The sequence below is a fragment of the Suillus fuscotomentosus genome, assembly GCF_016647785.1.
Source record: "Suillus fuscotomentosus strain FC203 chromosome Unknown F5891scaffold_41, whole genome shotgun sequence".
Lineage (NCBI taxonomy): Eukaryota > Fungi > Basidiomycota > Agaricomycetes > Boletales > Suillaceae > Suillus > Suillus fuscotomentosus.
This window is the reverse complement of record NW_024539553.1, coordinates 172,610-191,387: the sequence shown is the minus strand read 5'-3', so window position 1 is coordinate 191,387 and position 18,778 is coordinate 172,610. Positions and strand designations below refer to the sequence as shown.

General features: G+C 47.9%; 8 protein-coding genes across 8 annotated transcripts; 4 read left to right on the top strand and 4 right to left on the bottom strand.

Annotated features, from left to right (window-relative positions):
* Positions 1-80: 80 nt before the first annotated feature.
* F5891DRAFT_955871 (CPSF A subunit region-domain-containing protein) lies at positions 81-4,523 on the bottom strand (the record flags this gene model as incomplete). The annotated part of the gene is made up of 15 exons (XM_041375366.1): positions 81-294; positions 347-530; positions 577-685; positions 737-985; positions 1,037-1,302; positions 1,349-1,502; positions 1,550-1,669; positions 1,717-2,185; positions 2,240-2,674; positions 2,729-2,874; positions 2,922-3,233; positions 3,287-3,404; positions 3,451-3,930; positions 3,980-4,251; positions 4,317-4,523. 15 exons carry the CDS (start codon positions 4,521-4,523, stop codon positions 81-83), a joined length of 3,735 nt encoding a protein of 1,244 aa, XP_041223737.1.
* On the bottom strand, positions 4,512-6,098 carry F5891DRAFT_1148574 (Mdm33 family-domain-containing protein). The gene is made up of 2 exons (XM_041365075.1): positions 5,559-6,098; positions 4,512-5,502 (listed from the first exon to the last, which is right to left on the bottom strand). The coding sequence occupies exons 1-2, from the start codon at positions 6,013-6,015 to the stop codon at positions 4,742-4,744; spliced, it is 1,218 nt and encodes a 405-aa protein (XP_041223736.1). The 5' UTR covers positions 6,016-6,098; the 3' UTR covers positions 4,512-4,741.
* On the bottom strand, positions 6,099-8,868 carry F5891DRAFT_1112152 (cytochrome P450 oxidoreductase). Its single transcript, XM_041363735.1, has 4 exons — positions 8,463-8,868; positions 7,830-8,397; positions 6,826-7,781; positions 6,099-6,771 (listed from the first exon to the last, which is right to left on the bottom strand). Exons 1-4 carry the CDS (start codon positions 8,643-8,645, stop codon positions 6,295-6,297), a joined length of 2,184 nt encoding a protein of 727 aa, XP_041223735.1. The 5' UTR covers positions 8,646-8,868; the 3' UTR covers positions 6,099-6,294.
* Positions 8,869-9,430: 562 nt separating this feature from the next.
* F5891DRAFT_956000 (uncharacterized protein) lies at positions 9,431-10,048 on the top strand (the record flags this gene model as incomplete). Its single annotated transcript, XM_041375379.1, has 2 exons — positions 9,431-9,514; positions 9,569-10,048. The coding sequence occupies 2 exons, from the start codon at positions 9,431-9,433 to the stop codon at positions 10,046-10,048; spliced, it is 564 nt and encodes a 187-aa protein (XP_041223734.1).
* Positions 9,967-11,748, top strand: F5891DRAFT_489247 (UDP-galactose transporter). The gene is made up of 6 exons (XM_041372018.1): positions 9,967-10,178; positions 10,234-10,273; positions 10,331-10,355; positions 10,409-11,327; positions 11,384-11,523; positions 11,572-11,748. Exons 1-6 carry the CDS (start codon positions 10,165-10,167, stop codon positions 11,628-11,630), a joined length of 1,197 nt encoding a protein of 398 aa, XP_041223733.1. The 5' UTR covers positions 9,967-10,164; the 3' UTR covers positions 11,631-11,748.
* Positions 11,749-11,787: 39 nt separating this feature from the next.
* On the bottom strand, positions 11,788-12,907 carry F5891DRAFT_1129590 (phosphotyrosine protein; the record flags this gene model as incomplete). The annotated part of the gene is made up of 7 exons (XM_041364410.1): positions 11,788-11,854; positions 11,916-12,031; positions 12,147-12,286; positions 12,341-12,402; positions 12,452-12,574; positions 12,660-12,767; positions 12,822-12,907. The coding sequence occupies 7 exons, from the start codon at positions 12,905-12,907 to the stop codon at positions 11,788-11,790; spliced, it is 702 nt and encodes a 233-aa protein (XP_041223732.1).
* A 92-nt stretch (positions 12,908-12,999) lies between these two features.
* Positions 13,000-14,993, top strand: F5891DRAFT_489480 (CobW domain-containing protein). The gene is made up of 8 exons (XM_041372019.1): positions 13,000-13,227; positions 13,290-13,403; positions 13,459-13,525; positions 13,580-13,589; positions 13,642-13,830; positions 13,887-13,996; positions 14,051-14,097; positions 14,149-14,993. Exons 1-8 carry the CDS (start codon positions 13,205-13,207, stop codon positions 14,750-14,752), a joined length of 1,164 nt encoding a protein of 387 aa, XP_041223731.1. The 5' UTR covers positions 13,000-13,204; the 3' UTR covers positions 14,753-14,993.
* F5891DRAFT_1129588 (P-loop containing nucleoside triphosphate hydrolase protein) lies at positions 14,978-18,736 on the top strand (the record flags this gene model as incomplete). The annotated part of the gene is made up of 12 exons (XM_041364409.1): positions 14,978-15,209; positions 15,263-15,402; positions 15,453-16,033; positions 16,083-16,941; positions 16,996-17,160; positions 17,211-17,307; positions 17,362-17,773; positions 17,821-18,020; positions 18,072-18,200; positions 18,255-18,392; positions 18,443-18,494; positions 18,547-18,736. The coding sequence occupies 12 exons, from the start codon at positions 14,978-14,980 to the stop codon at positions 18,734-18,736; spliced, it is 3,195 nt and encodes a 1,064-aa protein (XP_041223730.1).
* Positions 18,737-18,778: the final 42 nt, after the last annotated feature.

The window sequence follows — 18,778 nt, the reverse complement described above, 5'->3', positions numbered from 1 at the left end:
TTATGGCATGTTTGTGATTCGATGATGAATGATTGGTTTAGAGTAATCAAATTGCGACTTTGTTTATTCCCCTCGCTCCATCAATGCATGCTTTGCATGCTCTCAAGCACTTTCTGAATCCTGTCTGCCGATATCGTGAGTTTTTCAGGCTCACTTTGTCCATCCATAATCCGTTTGAGCGCCTGGGGGGTTCCCACAAACTGTAAGAAGCGCTCGAGGAAGTCGCCATCAAGGAACCCGAAGGACGACGCATCTGCGTCACTGCGACCGCGGACATTCTTTGGCGCGCGGTACCTATGCGCAAAGTGAATTGAATAATTATTGAAAGTACGGGCTCATGACGCACTTTGTGTGGTTTGGCCCTTCCTGTTTCTGGATATAGTTGGACAGGTTCCGTTGAAGGCCAGTGAGATCCAAGGCAAGGTCATCGGCAAGGTCAATGATCACACCGATAAGGCCCGCAGACGTGAAGAACAATTGTTGGGGCTGCATCGGCGAGTCGAGCGAGACCTCCTGAGACGACAATGTGCCTAAGATGCGTAAGTATGGGAAAGTGACGATAAAGCGCACACGTACCAGGCAGGAACTTGTTGACCAAGTCCCCAAGGAAGTAATTCCCATCTCTCTCCAGAAGCTCCCGCGTTCCCGAGTCCTGGAGACTGAATGTATAAAGGTTGTATTCACTCTGAGCACAAGAGAATAAGTGTACAACGTCAAACAATGGACTTCAGCTTACATTTGCACCAATCAGGGTGGAGTTACTCATGAGCTCGACACAGGTAGGCCATAGTGGGCCATAGTCTCTGGCAATCAAGTGCAATCGATTGTCCTCGAGCCGCAACATCGAGATCGAGCTGATTGCGTCACCTAACAGAATAATATCGCCGCGAGATGCGAGGCTCGTCACTAGATAGTTGTGGTTCCAGGTTGCTATTTGCGCCATTGTCATATTTCCGCTCTCTGTGTCCATCTTGAAGACAATGACCTGCAGGGCAAATGAGCAGTTGCGTAAACAGTTTATAGGCTGGTTCGTTACCATGCTATTAACTGCCGCAGCGATCATAGAATTCACGGAGGTCAATGCGTAGGGGCATCCCTCGACGTCATACGAAGTTACGACAGACATGTTTACCTGCAATGCATTCGACGTCATTTCCAAAATAAATATACGTCCCTCGGAGGCTTCTGTGTCTTCATCTTCGAGTGTCACTGCTGCTACACACAGATACGATCCAGAATTTGTTGTGAAGGACAGCAGTGACGTCGGTTCCTCGCCTTGCTCCAAATTAAAATGCCCGAGCTCTATTCATATCATTAATAACCATCTTGCGCGTTGAACCTAACTCACTATTGAACGATATGTCGTCAAAGACTTGTATGGAGCCATTGATATCCTCTACATCTCCGATGCGAGCCGGGGTTATGTAACGGCATGCGACGGCAAAAACTCTAAGGGCAGGAATATGCGTAATGCGTAAGGGATTGTTGAGGCCGAGAGGTATCTGAGAACTAACTGTCAGCGGGACTCCTATGGAAAGATTTATCTTACAGAGCGAATATGCAATTTATCAAAGTTGTTCACGTTCCCAAAGACCAGGCCATCGGAGTTGGCAAGGACTATGGACGATGGGTAATCACTTGTACTCAATTCTGCTGCAGCTGTCACATCCTGCGAACTCGTTGGTCAAGAACGATGACGCGAAAAATGACACAGACCTTGAGTATAAGCGGCGAATACATCAATCTCTCTTTCTCCCAGAATAAAATTGCTGTCCTGCTTCCACACGCAAGCACTGTTTGTCTCGCACCAATCCGACACGAACGCATTGTTACGGGAAGACTTCCGATGGAAACCAGTTTCTGATCAAGCAATTGATCATTTCGATACAAAAATGACGCGATGGAACCATCCGTAAGCCCGATGAGTAGGTGTACATTTGAGAACTTGGAGTCATCAGACGTGAAATTGTACAACAGCAGTGAGCGGGGTGCAGAGGGGAGTACAGGGGACGATGTAACCGTGGGCATGGTTCCATCCGCAGCTCTCAGTGAGAGTATCTCGACGTGCTTAGATGTCCAGAATCCGACCACAATATTTAGCGCAAAGCGCTTGGCTGGATCCTGTGGAAGACACGAGACTGCTGAAATCTCTGCATCACGATTATTGTGCACAAAATTGCGTTCTCTGCAATGATGGACAACAATCAAATGAAATCTTCACCTAGATGTTCAAACTCACCTCAGCTTGATAAATCGCTTGTCATCCAGAGTCAGCAGCACCACCCTCCCCCAGTTGAGTGCAAGCACAACCTGGCTCGCGTTGATACTCGCAGCTACAATCTCTCGCCCCTTCCACAATCCCTCTTTACCAGGATCTGCTAACTTTTCCAAGGTCCATGGTTCACCAATTCTGGTGTATTGTTGCACATCAGGGTCATACTCAAGTAATAGCAGGCCCTTCGAAATGACCTGTATAACATAACTAGAATCTGCATAGTCAGATTTATTTTCCGCGTTGTACGTGCGTCGAAGGATATTTGAGACTGCGATGGTAGGTAAATCGGTGATAAAACCAGTGTTCTTGTCCCCGTCAATGCTGGAGATCGATGAAGCGTTGTCAAAACGAAAAACGTGCGTTTCCTGCAAAGTTGAGACCACGATATGTGCATAATCGCTTAATTTTGTCATCAGCGGTTCTAAAAGAGGTCGGGACGAATGAAAAACTTACGGTGCACGGTACATTACTTTCAATGGCCAGATGTGGGTGACATTTCCGAGTCCCTGAACTATCGCTTTCTCGGAAAAGTCAGCGCCACTCCGTATGACTTTGATACTTCCCGTGCTTCTGCCACCAGAGCATGTTACAATTTCGTTCTGAATCACCTCAGCGTCCAAAGTCAGTAGACAGTCATTTGACATACCTGTCCACTGCCATCAGTGTCGATCAGCACAGCATCAAGTATCGGAGCGAGGTTGCTGAAGGACTCCAGCTCAGTGACATAACTCCCCAATCCAACGACAACATAACCTGATGCATCGGTGTTTCTACCTGACACATGGGAGTTGAGTGCGTTAGGGCTGATGGTTGGTATCGTGGATGGAACAGGCAATGTAGGGGCGTCAAACGCAAAAGATGGAGTAGTAGTAATCTGGAGCAATTGCGAGCTACCAAAGTGCGAACCATTGTAGAAAACTTGATTAGCAAGGTAAGTTAATGTAGTTGGTGCAGACGTCTTAGTAAAGATGATCAGAACAAGAACGACCAGCGGGACTTGAGCGGACCTACCTCCCCGAGTGCCATCAATGTTAGCGTTGTGCCTCCAGAGAGATTTATCGAAAGCAACGCGAGCTTTCCATAGCGGTCCCCAATCAAGTACTTCCGCTTGTCGTCAACATGACACCATCTAACATTGGTGAGCCCGCAGCCTCGATCCTACAAATAAAACTCACGCAGTGACTTCTGCCCATGGCCATTCTACCGCAGCCCTAGCTTTCCTCTTCTTCCACTCAATCCCTTTCTCTTTAGCATTTGCTTCCGTCTCTCCAGTAGTTTTCTTCTTATCTGCGCGTTTCTTCTTGCTCTCCCTCTTAGCCCGCGTTTCGACGTCCACAAAATCATACAGCATGATCTTTCGCCCACCGATGATGAGGATACCACCTTCGAAATCATCATCGTCAACCTTATAAGAAGGGATATGTATGATAGTAGGGGTTCCGTCATCGTCCATGGCTGTACTAAATAATTTGCCTGGGACAGGGAGTGAGGGGAGGAGTGGCGAGGGTAATGTGGAAAGCTGGAGGTCCTCAATAGAAAGGTCGCGAGTAAGAAGTTGGAGGCGTTGTTGGTAGTCGATGTGCATCATTGCCAAGGTATACATATCCCGAGAAGTTGACACAAAGGTAATATCCAGAAGGTTGAGCTCAGTTATTCTGACGAGAAAATATGAGTAAAATTAGCGCGAAAAATGCCACGACATACGATGCATCAAAATCATGGTCATATCCTCCGTCTTGGTCAAGCACCACGACCTTGAGCTTGCCTGTGTACGCGCTCACGACAGCCACACCCCCTGAAGGATCAACTAGAACGGTGTGGCAGAATTCTGCCGGCCGAGCACTGCGCTCAGACAATGAGAGATACTTCGTGACAGTAATCTCCGTTGACCCTGTGCCATTTACAGTAAAAGATAGGAATATAAGCTCTGGCTCTGGGTGATCGGTAAGCACGAGCAGGCTGATGCTGCTTCTACTCTAGAAAACGAGTCCCATAATCTTAATATGACACTACAGACGTGTTTTTTGCAGTTGTTGCTCACCAAGACTGGCACAGCTCTGATAACTCGGACTCTTCCCCAGATATCAAGACCCTGTTGATGACGGAGCCCTTCTGGAAGTAGTGCATATATATCAAGCCTATTTGACTTTGCAACGACAAGAAACTCTGATGGGTGCTCATCTTTCAACCTAAATTTGAGCGAATCTACGACAGATGACGCCGGGTGAAAGGTGGTAACGACCTTCATGGTGAACTGTGTAGCTAGCACAGCCACTACCTACACTATAGAAAAGCAAGGTTTAAATCACGTGAACTTCTAAAGGCGGCCCAGCCCCTATCGATCGTGGATGGTGCTTGCAAGTGTGGTAGAGTATGGTGTACAGAGTCCAGGTCTAAATGACTAGGTACACTAGCGTCGTTATGAGATTCAGAAAAGCTGGTTGGTGGGAGGAGTAAGTATGCAAGCTAAGTTCCGAAAAGACTTCGGGCTAGCAGCGTGACTGCACTACCTGTAATAGCGCTGCCCACAATAAGCAGTACCTCCCGGTCTTGAATTATTCGTGATATAGGATGCGACCATATCGATGAGTGCTCTGGCCCAACGTCTGCTTGTTTCCCAGGGACAGATACTGTCACAGTTGGCACTGACAACGACTCGCTAGACAAATCTCGAGCATCGTATGCCGCCCTTTCCACAATCTCTGAGGTCAGTCCCTCCTGCTTGACCAACCGCTCATCCAGTTTCGCAATCCCAGACTCTATCAAAGCTTGGGTCTCTGCAGCCATTTCCTCCACCTTCTTTTCGAACGTTTGTGCCAGTCTCCGCCTCTTCCATGGCTCAACCACTATGATCGCCAGTATGAACACCACCACGTTGACCCCAAGCACCATCATACTCCCATAGGTACTCGCACTTCGGATCTTGTCACTCCACACTTGCTCCTCGTGGTACCTAGCCAGAATGGCGCGCATGAGCTCAGCAAATTCTCTATCCAACGCATCATCATTCTCGGAGACCTTGGCCTTCGTCGCGACCTCGTGTTGCTCCAGTTGGTGATCTGAACGTACAAGAGAAGTGAAGGCGCTGACGTCGGCGTCTGTCCACGAAGATTTACGCTGCAAGAGCTCATTCACTTGGCGCTGGGAAAGAGAGCGCTGTAAAACAGCATCGTCATGCGCTGTCTTAGCCTCTCGAGCTGCTTGGCGAGTAGCCATGATTCTAGCCTCTTCGCCAACATAAGTCTCAGTTGTAGCACAAACACAATAAAGGAATGCAGCACACCTTGTTCGACTACCCGTTGTTTAAGCGAGTCAATCTCCTCATAGCCCGTTACGCGATTGAGTTGAGAGCCCAACTGAAAAAATCTTGTGGACGTCTTCTGCGTGAACTCATCTGTGCGTTGACGGAGTCCGTTTGTTTGCTGTTTGAATCCAGCAGTTGCAAGTGCAATCCAATCTCCGATACGCTGTTTGATGGTGTCTAGATCGCACGCGGATATCTTGGAGTTGAGTCGCCGAGGAGAGTCGGACTGGACCTTTGAACCAGCAGGCACAACTTCGGATGGATGTTTAACGCCCTCAGACACGTTAGCATGAGTTTCCTGGCGGGATTGGGCTTGCGAGTCAACTTTTGATGGCCCCGGCGACAGAGATCTCGTTGATTGCGCATTAGGGCGCAGACATGAATGGGAGAATGTGCGTAGATTGTTTACTGGTCTCCATACCCTAGTCCCCAGCATGATAATGCCTAGACCAATATAGTTGAGCAGAAGAACACACCGGTTCCGAGCCGCACCGACAAACGATAGATCTGGTTAGCGCCTGAAGCTGAAAGAACAATTATTCTATCAGGTCTCGCTTATGGTAGACTCAACAAATAAGCTACAGGAAGATTGCAACGGAACGACAAATATTCATGCAGTTTACATAAATCTATTGCAATATAATATCAGTGTCGTGTCACGGCGTGCTGACGTGTCATAAGCTGGCAAATAAACGACCCAAACCAATGATTTCCTTTAGCTCCAGACATCCAACATTAGCCGTGAGCGTTCCTTCATCAGCTTGATCTCAGCCGCGCCTTCTGCCTCACTCCCACCCTTCGCTTCGCCCAAAATCCGCGCAAGAACTTCCTCTACTGCCTTACTCATCGCTTTGGCGTCACCACAAATGTATACATATCCCTTCCCATTCAGGATGGCGTCCGCGATATTCTTCCGGTCATCCCAAATGAGATCCTGCACGTAGATCTTGCCACCATCAGGCTTGTATGGTGGCTCCCGCGAAAATGCGCAGTGCATCGTGAACTTGCCCTTCAGCTCGGCAGTATATTGTGGCCACTCGTCTTTGTAGAGGAAGTCTTCTGTTGACTTACGGCAACCATAGAAGAGTGAGATTTGACCCCAATCTGCCAGAGCATCATCGCCGTTCTTCTCAAGTGTTCGGCGGGCAAGAGCAACACGTTCTTGGATGAACCCTCGGAATGGCGCAACACCCTGTGCCGTTTCTGTGAGCGGAAAGCCGCAAAGTACTCTAACAAATAGACTTACAGTGCCAGGTCCAACCATGATGACAGGGCTCTTGGGGTTTGTCGGTAGCCTGAACGTAGAACGACGGACGTGGACAGGAATCTTGTAAACATCCTCAGCCTTGTGCGCCCCACGAGGACCTTCGATGGCATACGCCGGCAGCGATACATGTTCAATTCCTTCGCTAGCGTCAGCGGTCTCGCCATTAGCGGCGTGTTTGATATTAAGCAAGAAATTTGAGCCAACACCATGTACCCAACGAGAAGCAACGAGCTTGTTCGCAATGGACTCATATTTGAGAACAACAGCTGTCACGTGTACGGAGGTAGGGTTAAGCTTGGGGCTGCTCGAGATAGAGTAATAGCGAGGTTGCAAACGAGGAATCGATGAGATGACAATATCAAAGGGAATAGCCCAGGCAGTGGTGTTCTGGGGTGTAGGGTGGGCATTAATGACATTGCCTGCAGCTAGTTGAAGGACTTCGCCAAGCTTTAAACATCCATTCGCGACAACAGCTGCATACTCATCCTTGTTGGAGGTGAGGTTACGCATGAACGCATCGGCCTCAGGGGAGGGAGCAAACTTGGCAAGAACACCGAGAATCTGACGACCGGCGACAGCACTGATGTCGATGTAATGGCGGAGGACGCTGATATATGTTGAAGGGACAGGGAATGGAACCTTGGCAAGAGCAGGGTCGAGCGAATCGACGTTTATAACGGTATCTTTCTTGGAGTAGAGTCCAAGTGCACAAAGGAGACGGTCAACCTCAACGTCAGGGTTGAGAGGCCAGACGCCGACGTGATCGCCATGTTGGTATGTGATTCCAGAACCTTCAATGTCAAGCTCGACATGGACGCAGTTACGATCTCCACCGACTTGGAAAAGTTCGCGAGAAATCTTGACCGGAGAGGCGTACGGGTTCTTAGCATCATGGATGCCTTTGGTCTTTGTAAGGGCACGTGCAGAAAGTTCGCCTACAGACCAAAATGAGAGGCGTACAAAAATGTATAGCGGGTGCTTACCAAGATATACTTTTTCCGGAGGGTGGGATTCTAATTCGGTAACAGCAAAATCTGGGGTATCACCACCCTGACCCTCCTCTACACCCAAAGCTTCAGCGAATGCAGGCCAAAAATTGTCCTTCCACTCTAGGTAGTCCTCTTCCATGCTCTTATCGTCGTCTCCCTCACCGCGTTCGCCGATCCTGACTGCGCCCATTTTCGTGAGCTCATCATCTACCTGACGTGCTATGGCATTGTAGTGTTCGTAAGTCCTGTTGCCCAAACCAAAAACAACATATTTGAGGCCCTCGAGCCCATGTTGACCGTTACTGAACTCAAATGCAGAATCGGTCAAGTTTTCCATGAGCTGAACTGCGTTATCGGTAGGTTCACCCTCGCCATAGGTAGCCATGACAAAAATGACACAACTGTCCTCGGGGACTTGATCTAGATTCTCAAAGTCGTATTCCTCGGGGTCGCAGACAAGAGATGTGAGTCCGAACTTGGTCTTTGCCTCTTTGGCAATGCGGATTGCATATTCCTCAGCAGTACCAGTTTGCGAACCATAGAATATGATGAGACGTTTTTTCTGAGAAGAATATCAGATATATGATACATTGATGCGATTATGAACCTTGGAGGCTGATAGCTTACCCCTTCCTTCATTTTAGCAATAAAATCTCGTGGGTTCCCATGGCCGTTCGCAAGTTTCGAAGGGGCAACCGGGACAGCTTTGGGCGTCGAGGAAGAGAATATTGAATCACGAAAAAGATATGCGGCAGCTAGGACCACGCCCAGCGCAAGTATTGCGACGTCCGAGGAGGACGCGACAGCCATTAGTGGACGAAACCTAGAGGAAATAATTGTAGTAGTGGAGAGAACGAAACCGAGCTTGGGAAGAACAAGCAGGAATAGTCGCTCAAGAACAGTTAAAGGACAAGAAGCACAGCGATGCGAGGCACTAAAATGCCGACGTGGCGAATGTATCTAATTTCCCACGTACATTTCCGAATCAGATTATAATGTATTAATTAGTCAGCACGATAAAACACTTGGATTCAATTCATATCAGCTAGTACAGTACAGACAGCGTGTTTCAACGCTAGCTCAACTAGCTAGTCGATCTGATCGTATCATGAGAGCGATACACAAAGATACCCACCTGTGCCGGCAGAAGCCTGGATCCGGAAGCGCCGGTGTCATGTGGCCCAATATTTCTATGGATATTCCCATCTGGGCAAATTCACCGGTATTCAAACCACGGCCCAGCCCCCCTGACTAATCATAGTGACTCATACATGCAGTTCCAGCTGTTCGCAGAAACCGTTGGACAAGTGTACTAGACCCAGTCTCGGCGGTCCGATCGATCGGATTCAGATGATGCTGTTGCAAACGAGTACTCTGCTAATGAAGGAATGGTCTAGCTAACTACGTGGCTGTGGCTCTGCCAACAGAGGTCTGAGACAAACGCATTTGGGCAAGAGATGACTCTTATGTAAACTGCCGGTAGAACGTTTGAACTACTCAGAGATCATTCATTTCATCCACTAAGTATACTTATAAGTATTGGTGGGACAAATTCAAACATGTTTGCCGTCAGCATCTGAGTCCAGCTTTACAGCATGGATTCACCTTGGGAGGAAGACCCACGAGCAGACTATGCTCCCGAAGCAGACTGGGCAAAACTCTCTAATGAGTTCACAAACGTACCATGCACACTCATGTTTCATTCTTCCCTTGATTGATATTTCCATCTGTAGTCTGGATACCGAGAAGGGATAATCGCAGGCAAGGAATCCGCACTTCAAGAGGGGTTCGACGCTGGTTTCGCGCATGTAGGAGTTCCGATTGGCCGTGATCTGGGATCAATGCGTGGCATAATTTCTGCGATTGCATCATTCTTGAGCTCAAAAAGCCAAGAAGACCCAACAACCCTAACAACTGCACGCGAAATATCATCTTCGCTCGCAGGCATTCGCTTCTCCGATATCGTTCCTGTCGATCAGGAAGCAGAGCAACACGCCAGAGAGCATCTTGATGCAAATGATGATCTGATCGAACAGAGTGAGGAACTTCTGCAGAAGAGAGAGATGGAGGGATTAGAAGATATGCTGCAGAGGCTCACTGCTGGTGCTACAAGTAGACCGTTGCAGGGTAGGCCAACTAGAGAGGACGTGATTCGTTTGAAGGAAGGTATTCTTACTCTGTGCGACCAACTGGGCTTGGATGTCACACCCTAGTTCGGGGTTAGGGTTAGGTCTTAATATGATGACACGTACCACTTTGCAACTAAACTAATTACATTCAAACTTGTTTCATCAACAACACCACCACCTTCACCTTGTGTGCCCGCACAATGTCGGTCCTTCGGTAAGCCCTTTCACTAAAAGAGCCCGCATCTGTATTCACGAGCTTTGAACGACAGGCTTGGACTATGTGTTCTGGGAGTCTACTCCATGTTCCTAGTATGCTAATTTCACCAGTTCTGACGAAAGACAGCTGCTCACCAGCGTTGTGTTCAGCTATGGGCTGTGGCACAGGAACGACGTAAGTACAACGCATAAACCCAACCAATTGCATGAACTAAGACAAGCTCTTAGTATCAGTTCCGTTTCAACACATAGACGGACAATCAACAGACAAGTTCAAGTCGGCACTCTTCCTTGGGACTTGTCAAAGCTTCCTGAGCTCGCTGTCTGCCCTCGCATACATACTCATCCGTGGAAAATCAGGGTCATCACTATCATCTCTACTGGGCCTGGACCTTGCCTCCATGGTGCAAACGAACAATTCATCCCATTCCAAAACAAATGGATCTTCGAGCACTAAAGTCAACGGCCATTCCCATTCCTCAAGCGCGCATTTACACACTTATTCATCCACATCCAAAGCTCTCCTCTTGCGCTACCTTCAAGTATCGGCTTTCATCACGCTAGCCGCTCCATTTGGCTTCGCAGCCCTCTCGTACATAACGTATCCTACAATGGTCTTGGGGAAGTCTTGCAAACTCGTCCCAGTGATGCTCATGAATTTCGTCATGTACAGGAGGCGCTTTGCTCCACACAAGTATATCGTAGTCGCGATGGTCACAGCCGGAATCAGTGTCTTCATGGGCTTTGGGAATGAAAAGCCATCAAAAGCCTCATCCAATGGAGAGCAGGGGTCTCATAGCCAGCTGATCGGCATTCTCTACCTTTTTATCAACCTCATTCTCGATGGCGCGGTGAACTCGACGCAAGACGAGATGTTCGCTCGGTACAAGGTGACCGGACAACAGATGATGTTCTGGATCAATATATTCTGCACGCTATTGACTACGGCGCTTGGGACGCTTCCCTTGCCGCACATCCCTGTGCTTCACCCCTCGAGCGGTTTGCAATCAGAATTTGCAAATGCAATTGGGTTTATAAGGACGCATCCTTCTGCTATCATACCTCTAGTCCAGTTTTCCTTGACTGGCGCTCTTGGGCAGCTGTTCATCTTCGAGACGTTACAGCATTTTGGATCATTGACTTTAGTGTTCGTAATCCTTTTCTGGGGTTCTGTTACGCTCTTTGCTGATCACAAATCCGCAGAATGATTACGTTGACAAGAAAGATGTTCACCATGATTCTCTCTGTAGTAGTTTATGACCACAGACTCACCCTCGGGCAGTGGGCAGGCGCGGCCATTGTGTTTTGGGGCATCTCAGTTGAGGCGTGGGTAAAACGCAAAGGTCAGAGCCTTGTTGCTGCGGATGTCTTATGTCTGATTACTTCTTCAGAGGTCCACGCAAAGCGTGTTCTACAGGAGAAAGAGAAGGCAAAGATCAAGTCACTATAGATCATACCCAGTTGACAACTGGGTCATATCGGACCCCAACAGAACTTATACCATTTATCATGACAGGATACGAAATACTTCTAAAATGAGTATACAATAGTGGTAGACTAAACAGAATTGAACTAGAGGAAACGGAGAAAGCTCCAAGAAAGCACGGTCATATATCTGTTGCCATTGCGTCGTCCCCTTCTCCATCAACTAATGCTCTTTTGCGGTCTTCCTCTCTGATAGATTGTTAAACTTGAGGGACACAAAGAATGGGAATCAATCTAAAGATGGACACACCTGAAATCCTCCTCATCGTCATCGTCATCTCTCTTCCTCCGGGAGACAACTCTTTGCATCTGCCCTTGTGGAAATCCAGCAACAGCGACGGATGCCTTGTATATCGACTCGTATTCCTGGAGCACAACATAAGAATACAAAAATTCTCATAGACGGATTCGTTGTAGTGCAAGATAAAGGCTCGAGGCAGAGGAATGCAAAGCCGGCCAAGCACGGGGACACAAAACTCACCTTGATCTGTGTCAAAAAACCACCATTTGGCGAAATACAGTAGCGACGATTTTGAACAAGGTGAAGAGCATCCTCCCATGACAACTGACAACGCCGCATGACGAACATGACAACAAAGGCAGGTGAAAGGGAAATCCCGCCTGTATCGTAAGCGGACTGAGTTGGCGCTGCAAACAGTCAAGCGCAGAGCGCACCGTTGCAGTGAACTAGAACAGTGCCCTTTCTATTCAATGATTCAGTAATAAAATTGTGAGCTCTAGCTGACTGTTAGCATGTTCATGGAATATCGTGCAGCAAATACGCACTCCGGGAACAGACGAATGACGTTTTGGTCTTCGTTATCCTCTACGTCCAACACAAGGTACTCGAAACGTTCTGGGAAACGTGGTTTCACGGAGAATGCTTCCTTCTTATCACGTATACAAAGTCTTTGGATATAATTTCAAGGGATAAAATAAGAGACCCGTTGATCAATCAGTTGGGTCGTCGATTCAAAGAGGGTTTGAACCTCACATGTGAGTGACGCCAAGCGAATTGAGCACCTCGAGCGACTTTGACGCTTGGAAGGGGCCTAGTAGAAGGCCAGGAATGATCTCTTGACATTCCCGACGCATTTCATACCTGGTAATTGGAGCGCATTCATAGCCGTGGCGCAGGAATGTGTGCGGCACATACCTCCATTCCACATCTCCTGGACCCTGGATCAAGTTTTTGAGGGATTCATCTGTGAGCGGAAACACGCTGTTCGAAGGGGTTGACATAGTGGATGGGAAAGACATGTGCATCAATGAGCACTATTGTGCCATAAAACGGAGAGCAAGAACAAGCTACCGAGAGTAATGTTATAGTATTCCATAATGTTCGGAAGCAGTATGGTCACCATCCCATCGCCGGCGGCAACTTGAAGCTTTGCTCCCGTCTTCGTTCTACAACCTGAGTCCATTGATCCGCCCGACCAGTGAGTCACATCTCCGTGTATATGGTCGTTCATTTTTCTCAATACATGAGATCAATCACTTGAAGCGAGTTCCAAATTTATAGCATTCAAGATCAAAGTCATGGACTTCGATGATGATATACCGTATGTTCGCGGTATGTTTTAGTCTGTCGCTCGTCTGCATTGCTAATGTTCTTGCTTACAAGGACATTGATCGAGCATGAAGATCAACCGATCATGCCTGATTCTGCCTCGACTGGTCGAGTACCATGCACAATCATCAGTGGCTTTCTTGGGGCGGGGAAATCCACCCTGCTGAGGTACGTGAAATGCTCGACACCACGCGCACCATGCACCCACCTCATCATTCATTAGGCGTATTCTAACGGAGCATCACGGGTATCGAATAGCCGTGATCATGAATGAATTTGGCGATACATCAGTGAGCAATGATTTAATTTGCTCATGATTACGTCTATTAAACATTCGTTGGAAGAGCATCGAAGGTTTCTGCTACTATCCTGACGATGTGAACTTCCTCGCTAACATTAAGCATAGCTAAAACCATTAATATCTCTTCGGAAGATGACCCGACAGCAGAGAAGTCACAGGAGCTCCTTGAGTTGGCAAATGGATGTCTATGCTGTTCTATCAAAGACGCTGGCGTAGCTGCTATCGAGAAACTTATGCAAAGGAAAGGCGCCTTTGATCATATTCTACTAGAAACTACTGGCCTTGCTGATCCTGGTAGGCAGTCCATGATTTGTTCGCGATGTTTTTCATATGACTTTTGTGTCTCCTAGGCCCTATAGCTTCTATGTTCTGGCTTAATGAGGAGTATGCCACTGGTTTAGGTCGACATATTTCCTTGGATGGCGTCATTTGTGTCGTCGATGCTGTCTTTGGTCAACAGGTACATCGACGCTTTTCTGACTCGTGCGAGTTTCTCCGCTAAATCATACACTAGCAAATGGAAGAAGATCATTCTGTCGACGGCGTTGGAGAGAGCCTCAGGTGATTGTGAATCATGTCTTGAATCTCGTTCGCGACTTACAACATCTCCAGACAAATAGCATGCTCTGATGTTATTTTGCTGAACAAAGTCGACCTGACATCGGAAGAGCAATTGCGCTCGATTGAAGAGCTCATACAAAGGGTCAATCCCTCCGCTCCAATTCACCGAACTATCCGCGGCCAAATCGATCTAGCGCACATAATGAACATCAATGCATATGCAGGGGGGGCAAAAGGGCTGCAATCTGCACAACACTCACGTGGTAACAATGACAATCATGACCACGCAGGACACACCGTCTCCTCTAAGCACTACGAATTGCGTGGCATATCTAGTCTGCAGGTTACTCTTCCTACGTTAACCCGCCATCGTCTCCAAGAACTAGACGAATGGATACGTACGGTTCTGTGGGAGAACCGAATCCCGGACAATTACCATCAGACTGGACTATCCGAACTCAAGGTCCTTCGTTGTAAGGGTCTTTTCGTGATGGAATCCGGGGAGCAGTACGTTCTACAGGGCGTGCAGAGTATGTATGACCTATCCTTAGTAGAAGGGGATGTTACAGGTATTCCTGATTCAGGGAAGTTGGTGTTGATCGGGAAGGGTTTAGATGACTCGGTCAGGCAGAGCCTCAAGAAATTATTAGTGTAGGGAGCTCATATATGCTTGGAGACAACTTGGCCTTGAACTTGGCATTGGAGCGCTTCGCGATTTCCTTATCCGGTTCATACAAAACTCGCTTCCGATGGTTCACCGGCCCGGGCAAGTCATAACTCGTATTTTAAAGCGATCACATCAATCTTAGAGAGACCACACGCGCTTCGCACCCACTTTCTTACTCACGTAGCTGTACATATAGAATCAACAGGTACATCGATGGAGGCCCCAGACCCAGCTAACGTTCGAATAATCACGACTCTCGGGCATGTCGATCACGGAAAGACTACACTGATGGATGCCCTTCTCGCGGCAAACAACATTATTTCTCATCGGATGGCGGGGAAGCTGAGGTTTCTTGATAGTAGAGAGGATGAGCAAGAGCGCGGGATCACAATGGAAAGCAGCGCAGTATCGCTCAAGTTTCAGGTCATGGGACGACCTGACGAAGGTACACATCTCACCATGATGCATATGCCAAGGAATAGTAATAAACATGCCTAGAAAGGTCCCCAAAGACATATGTCGTGAATATGATTGATACACCTGGACACGTCGATTTCTCGAGCGAAGTTTCCACAGCATCTCGGTTGTGTGATGGCGCACTGGTCCTTGTTGATGTCGTCGAAGGTGTGTGCACGCAGGTGGGTAAGTTTATCTATGACACAGAATATATTTAACCCCAGTTGCCTAGACTATTGCTGTGCTTAGACAGGCATGGCAGGATAACCTCCGCCCGATCCTCGTCATCAACAAAATGGATAGACTCATTACGGAGCTGAAGCTGGTGCCCACCGAAGCTTACCAGCACCTTTCGCGGTTGATCGAACAAGTGAATGCTGTTATGGGCAGTTTTTTTGCCAGTGAATTGATGGAGGACGATCTTCGGTGGAGGGAGGAGCGCGATCGACGTCTTACTGAAAAGAAGGAACGACTTGCAGATGAAGCCGAAGCATCCATCAATGACACAGATGACTTCAAGGAGAAAGACGACGAAGATATCTACTTCGCGCCAGAGCGGGGTAATGTAGTGTTTGCGTCTGCCATTGATTGTTGGGGTTTCAGAGTTGGGAACTTCGCCCAGCTTTATTCTGCAAAGCTCGGTTTCAAGGAAGCCAATCTAAGGCGCGTTTTGTGGGGTGACTTCTATCTCGATCCCAAAACCAAGAAAGTTATCAGTCAGAAGCATCTTCGCGGACGCACATTAAAGCCATTGTTTGTCCAATTTGTGTTGGAGAACATCTGGGCGGTCTATGATGCCGTTGTAATGAACCCGTAATCATCTCTTCATATGATGCCACATGATGTGCTAATAAATTCCTAGGAACACAGAGAAAGTGACCAAGATTGTAACAGCTCTTAATCTGAAGATTTTGCCTCGGGATTTGAGGTCAAAAGACAGTCGGCAGTTGTTGTCCACGATTTTTACACAGTGGCTTTCGCTGTCTACGTGCATCATTCAGGCAACTATTGATGTCGTTCCTTCCCCTCCTGTTGCCCAGGCGATTCGCATCCCCAAAATGCTTTATCCTAACGTATTCGACAAGAACATACAACCCAAAAACAAGTTAGAGCAGGATCTTTTCACGTCCAACTTCGCGCCAAACGCAGTTGTAGTTGCATATGTAAGCAAGATGTTTGCTGTTGCAGCCAAAGAACTTCCGGAAAACAAGAAACGGGTTGCGACAGCGGACGAGTTACGCCAGCGGGCGCGAGATGCCAAAGAAGCACGAGATAACAGCGTTTTAGTCTCAGGGACTCCGGACTCTCCTCGTGCAGCCCCAGAATCACCTCGTAGCATGGCTCTAGGAGAGGTGTTAGACGTTTCTGAAGAGTCTGAAATTATCCTCGGCTTTGCACGACTGTATTCAGGGACAATAAGCACTGGCTCCACCATATACTGCGTGCTGCCCAAGTACAATACCACCCTTCCTCCAAATCACGCCCATAATGTTGCGCATCTTATTCCGGCCAAAGTTGAAGGATTGTACGTGATGATGGGCCGGGAGCTTATCCCTGTGGACAGTGTCAGGGCAGGAAACACCTTTGCAATCAGAGGATTGGGAGGTAAAGTGTATAGGAATGCCACACTTTGTGCACCACAAAGCACAGGCGTTCCGGAGAGCGCAGATCCTGTCCAGGTGCATGATAGTCTCATTAACATCGGTGGTGTTATTCGCACGGCAAGTGTCACAGGAGTGTTTGGATCTCATTGCTGACCATTATTTCTATCATAGGTATCTCCTATAGTGCGGGTTGCGCTTGAACCTGTCGTCCCTTCTGATATGCCAAAACTTGTGGCCGGGATGAAGCTCCTCGCTCAAGCTGATCCCTGCGTTGAAACATTCCAGCAACAGACCGGAGAACATGTGATTCTGACTGCAGGAGAGTTACACTTAGAGGTATGATTTGATTGTTCATTGTTGTCTACTTTCGTTCACCCTATTCACAGAGATGTCTGAAAGACTTGCGAGAGAGGTTCGCTCGTGTGGAGATTCAAGCGTCCAAACCAATTGTTCCTTTCCGCGAAACAGCTGTGAAAGCCCAAGGTATGCATAGTCTGCAATGCATCGTCTCGTCTCGTCACTCACCTTTGAGGATAGATATGGCACCCTCGAAATCTCCAAATGCTGCCCGTGGAACAATCAAGGGTGCAAGCACACAGAACTTGGTCACTTTTTCGATTCGCTCGGCGCCTGTCCCCGGTATCATCTTGCAATTCTTGCTGCATAATTTAACGACTCTCAGAGCATTGCAGAGGGACGGTCAAACAAGCAGAGATACCTCCAGTAACAGTATCGACATTGTTTCTGAGAGCGAATTGGTTGGTGTCCAAGGCGATGTGCTCCATACTCCAAGTGTTAGAGCGGACCAATTTTGGAATGCACTGGAAGAGAAGTGCAACGAAGCTGGCGGGGAATGGGTGGATATCTGCGACAAAATCTGGTCGTTTGGTCCCCATCACGCTGGGGGCTGTATTCTTATTGACTATCGTAAAGATATGACACCGTTATCGTGCGTCGCCTTATGGTTCCTTGCGGTGTCACTGATGCTGTATTCAGGCTGAGGCATCGCCTCTCACGGAATCTTCTAGCTCAGCCCACGAACACATCTAACAACAATGTTGATTTCACGGGCTACGTTGAGACAGGCTTCCAGCTAGCTATGTTTCAAGGACCATTGTGTGCTGAGCCTGTCGAAGGAATGGCCTATTTTGTTGAATCGATTGACGTTGATGCCGACGGCGTCCAAAAGGAGATCGGTATGTTTCTTAAAGTGGACCTCAGGATATATGTTTAAACGTTTTGAACAGTCCAAAATAGGTTATCACAAGTGACGGGCTCCGTGATATCAGCGGTAAGAGATGCCTGCAGGAATGGACTGCTCGATTGGTCTCCTAGGCTTATGCTGGCTATATATTCGTGTGATATTCAAGCCTCAAGTATGTGATCCACTGCTCGGTTCCGGAGCTTATATTAATTAGAGTTCATTCCAGCGGACGTCCTTGGGAAAGTCTATGGAGTGGTTGCAAAACGACGTGGTCGAATTGTGGCTGAAGAGATGAAGGAGGGGACTACGTTCTTCACAGTATCTGCTCTTCTTCCAGTTGTGGAGAGTTTTGGTTTTGCAGACGGTGAGCTTGATTCGCAAGCTGCGATGGGGTAGTCTCATACCATGATACAGAGATACGCAAACGAACATCTGGTGCTGCAAGCCCACAGCTAATTTTCAGCGGGTGAGTGATACCGCCTGTTGGGTGTTCGCAGGTCATTGAAAAGGAGCGCAAGATATGAATTGCTTGATCAAGATCCCTTCTGGATACCAACGACTGAGGAAGAGCTGGAAGACCTGGGTGAAAAAGCAGACCGAGACAATATCGCAAAAGGTTACATGGATAGCGTGCGAGAGCGAAAAGGTATGTTTGTGGACCGAAAAATAGTGCAGTTCGCGGAGAAGCAAAGAACGCTGAAACGGTGAGATCGGTGGACTTTACTGTTAGTTGCGTGGTTTAAGTAACGC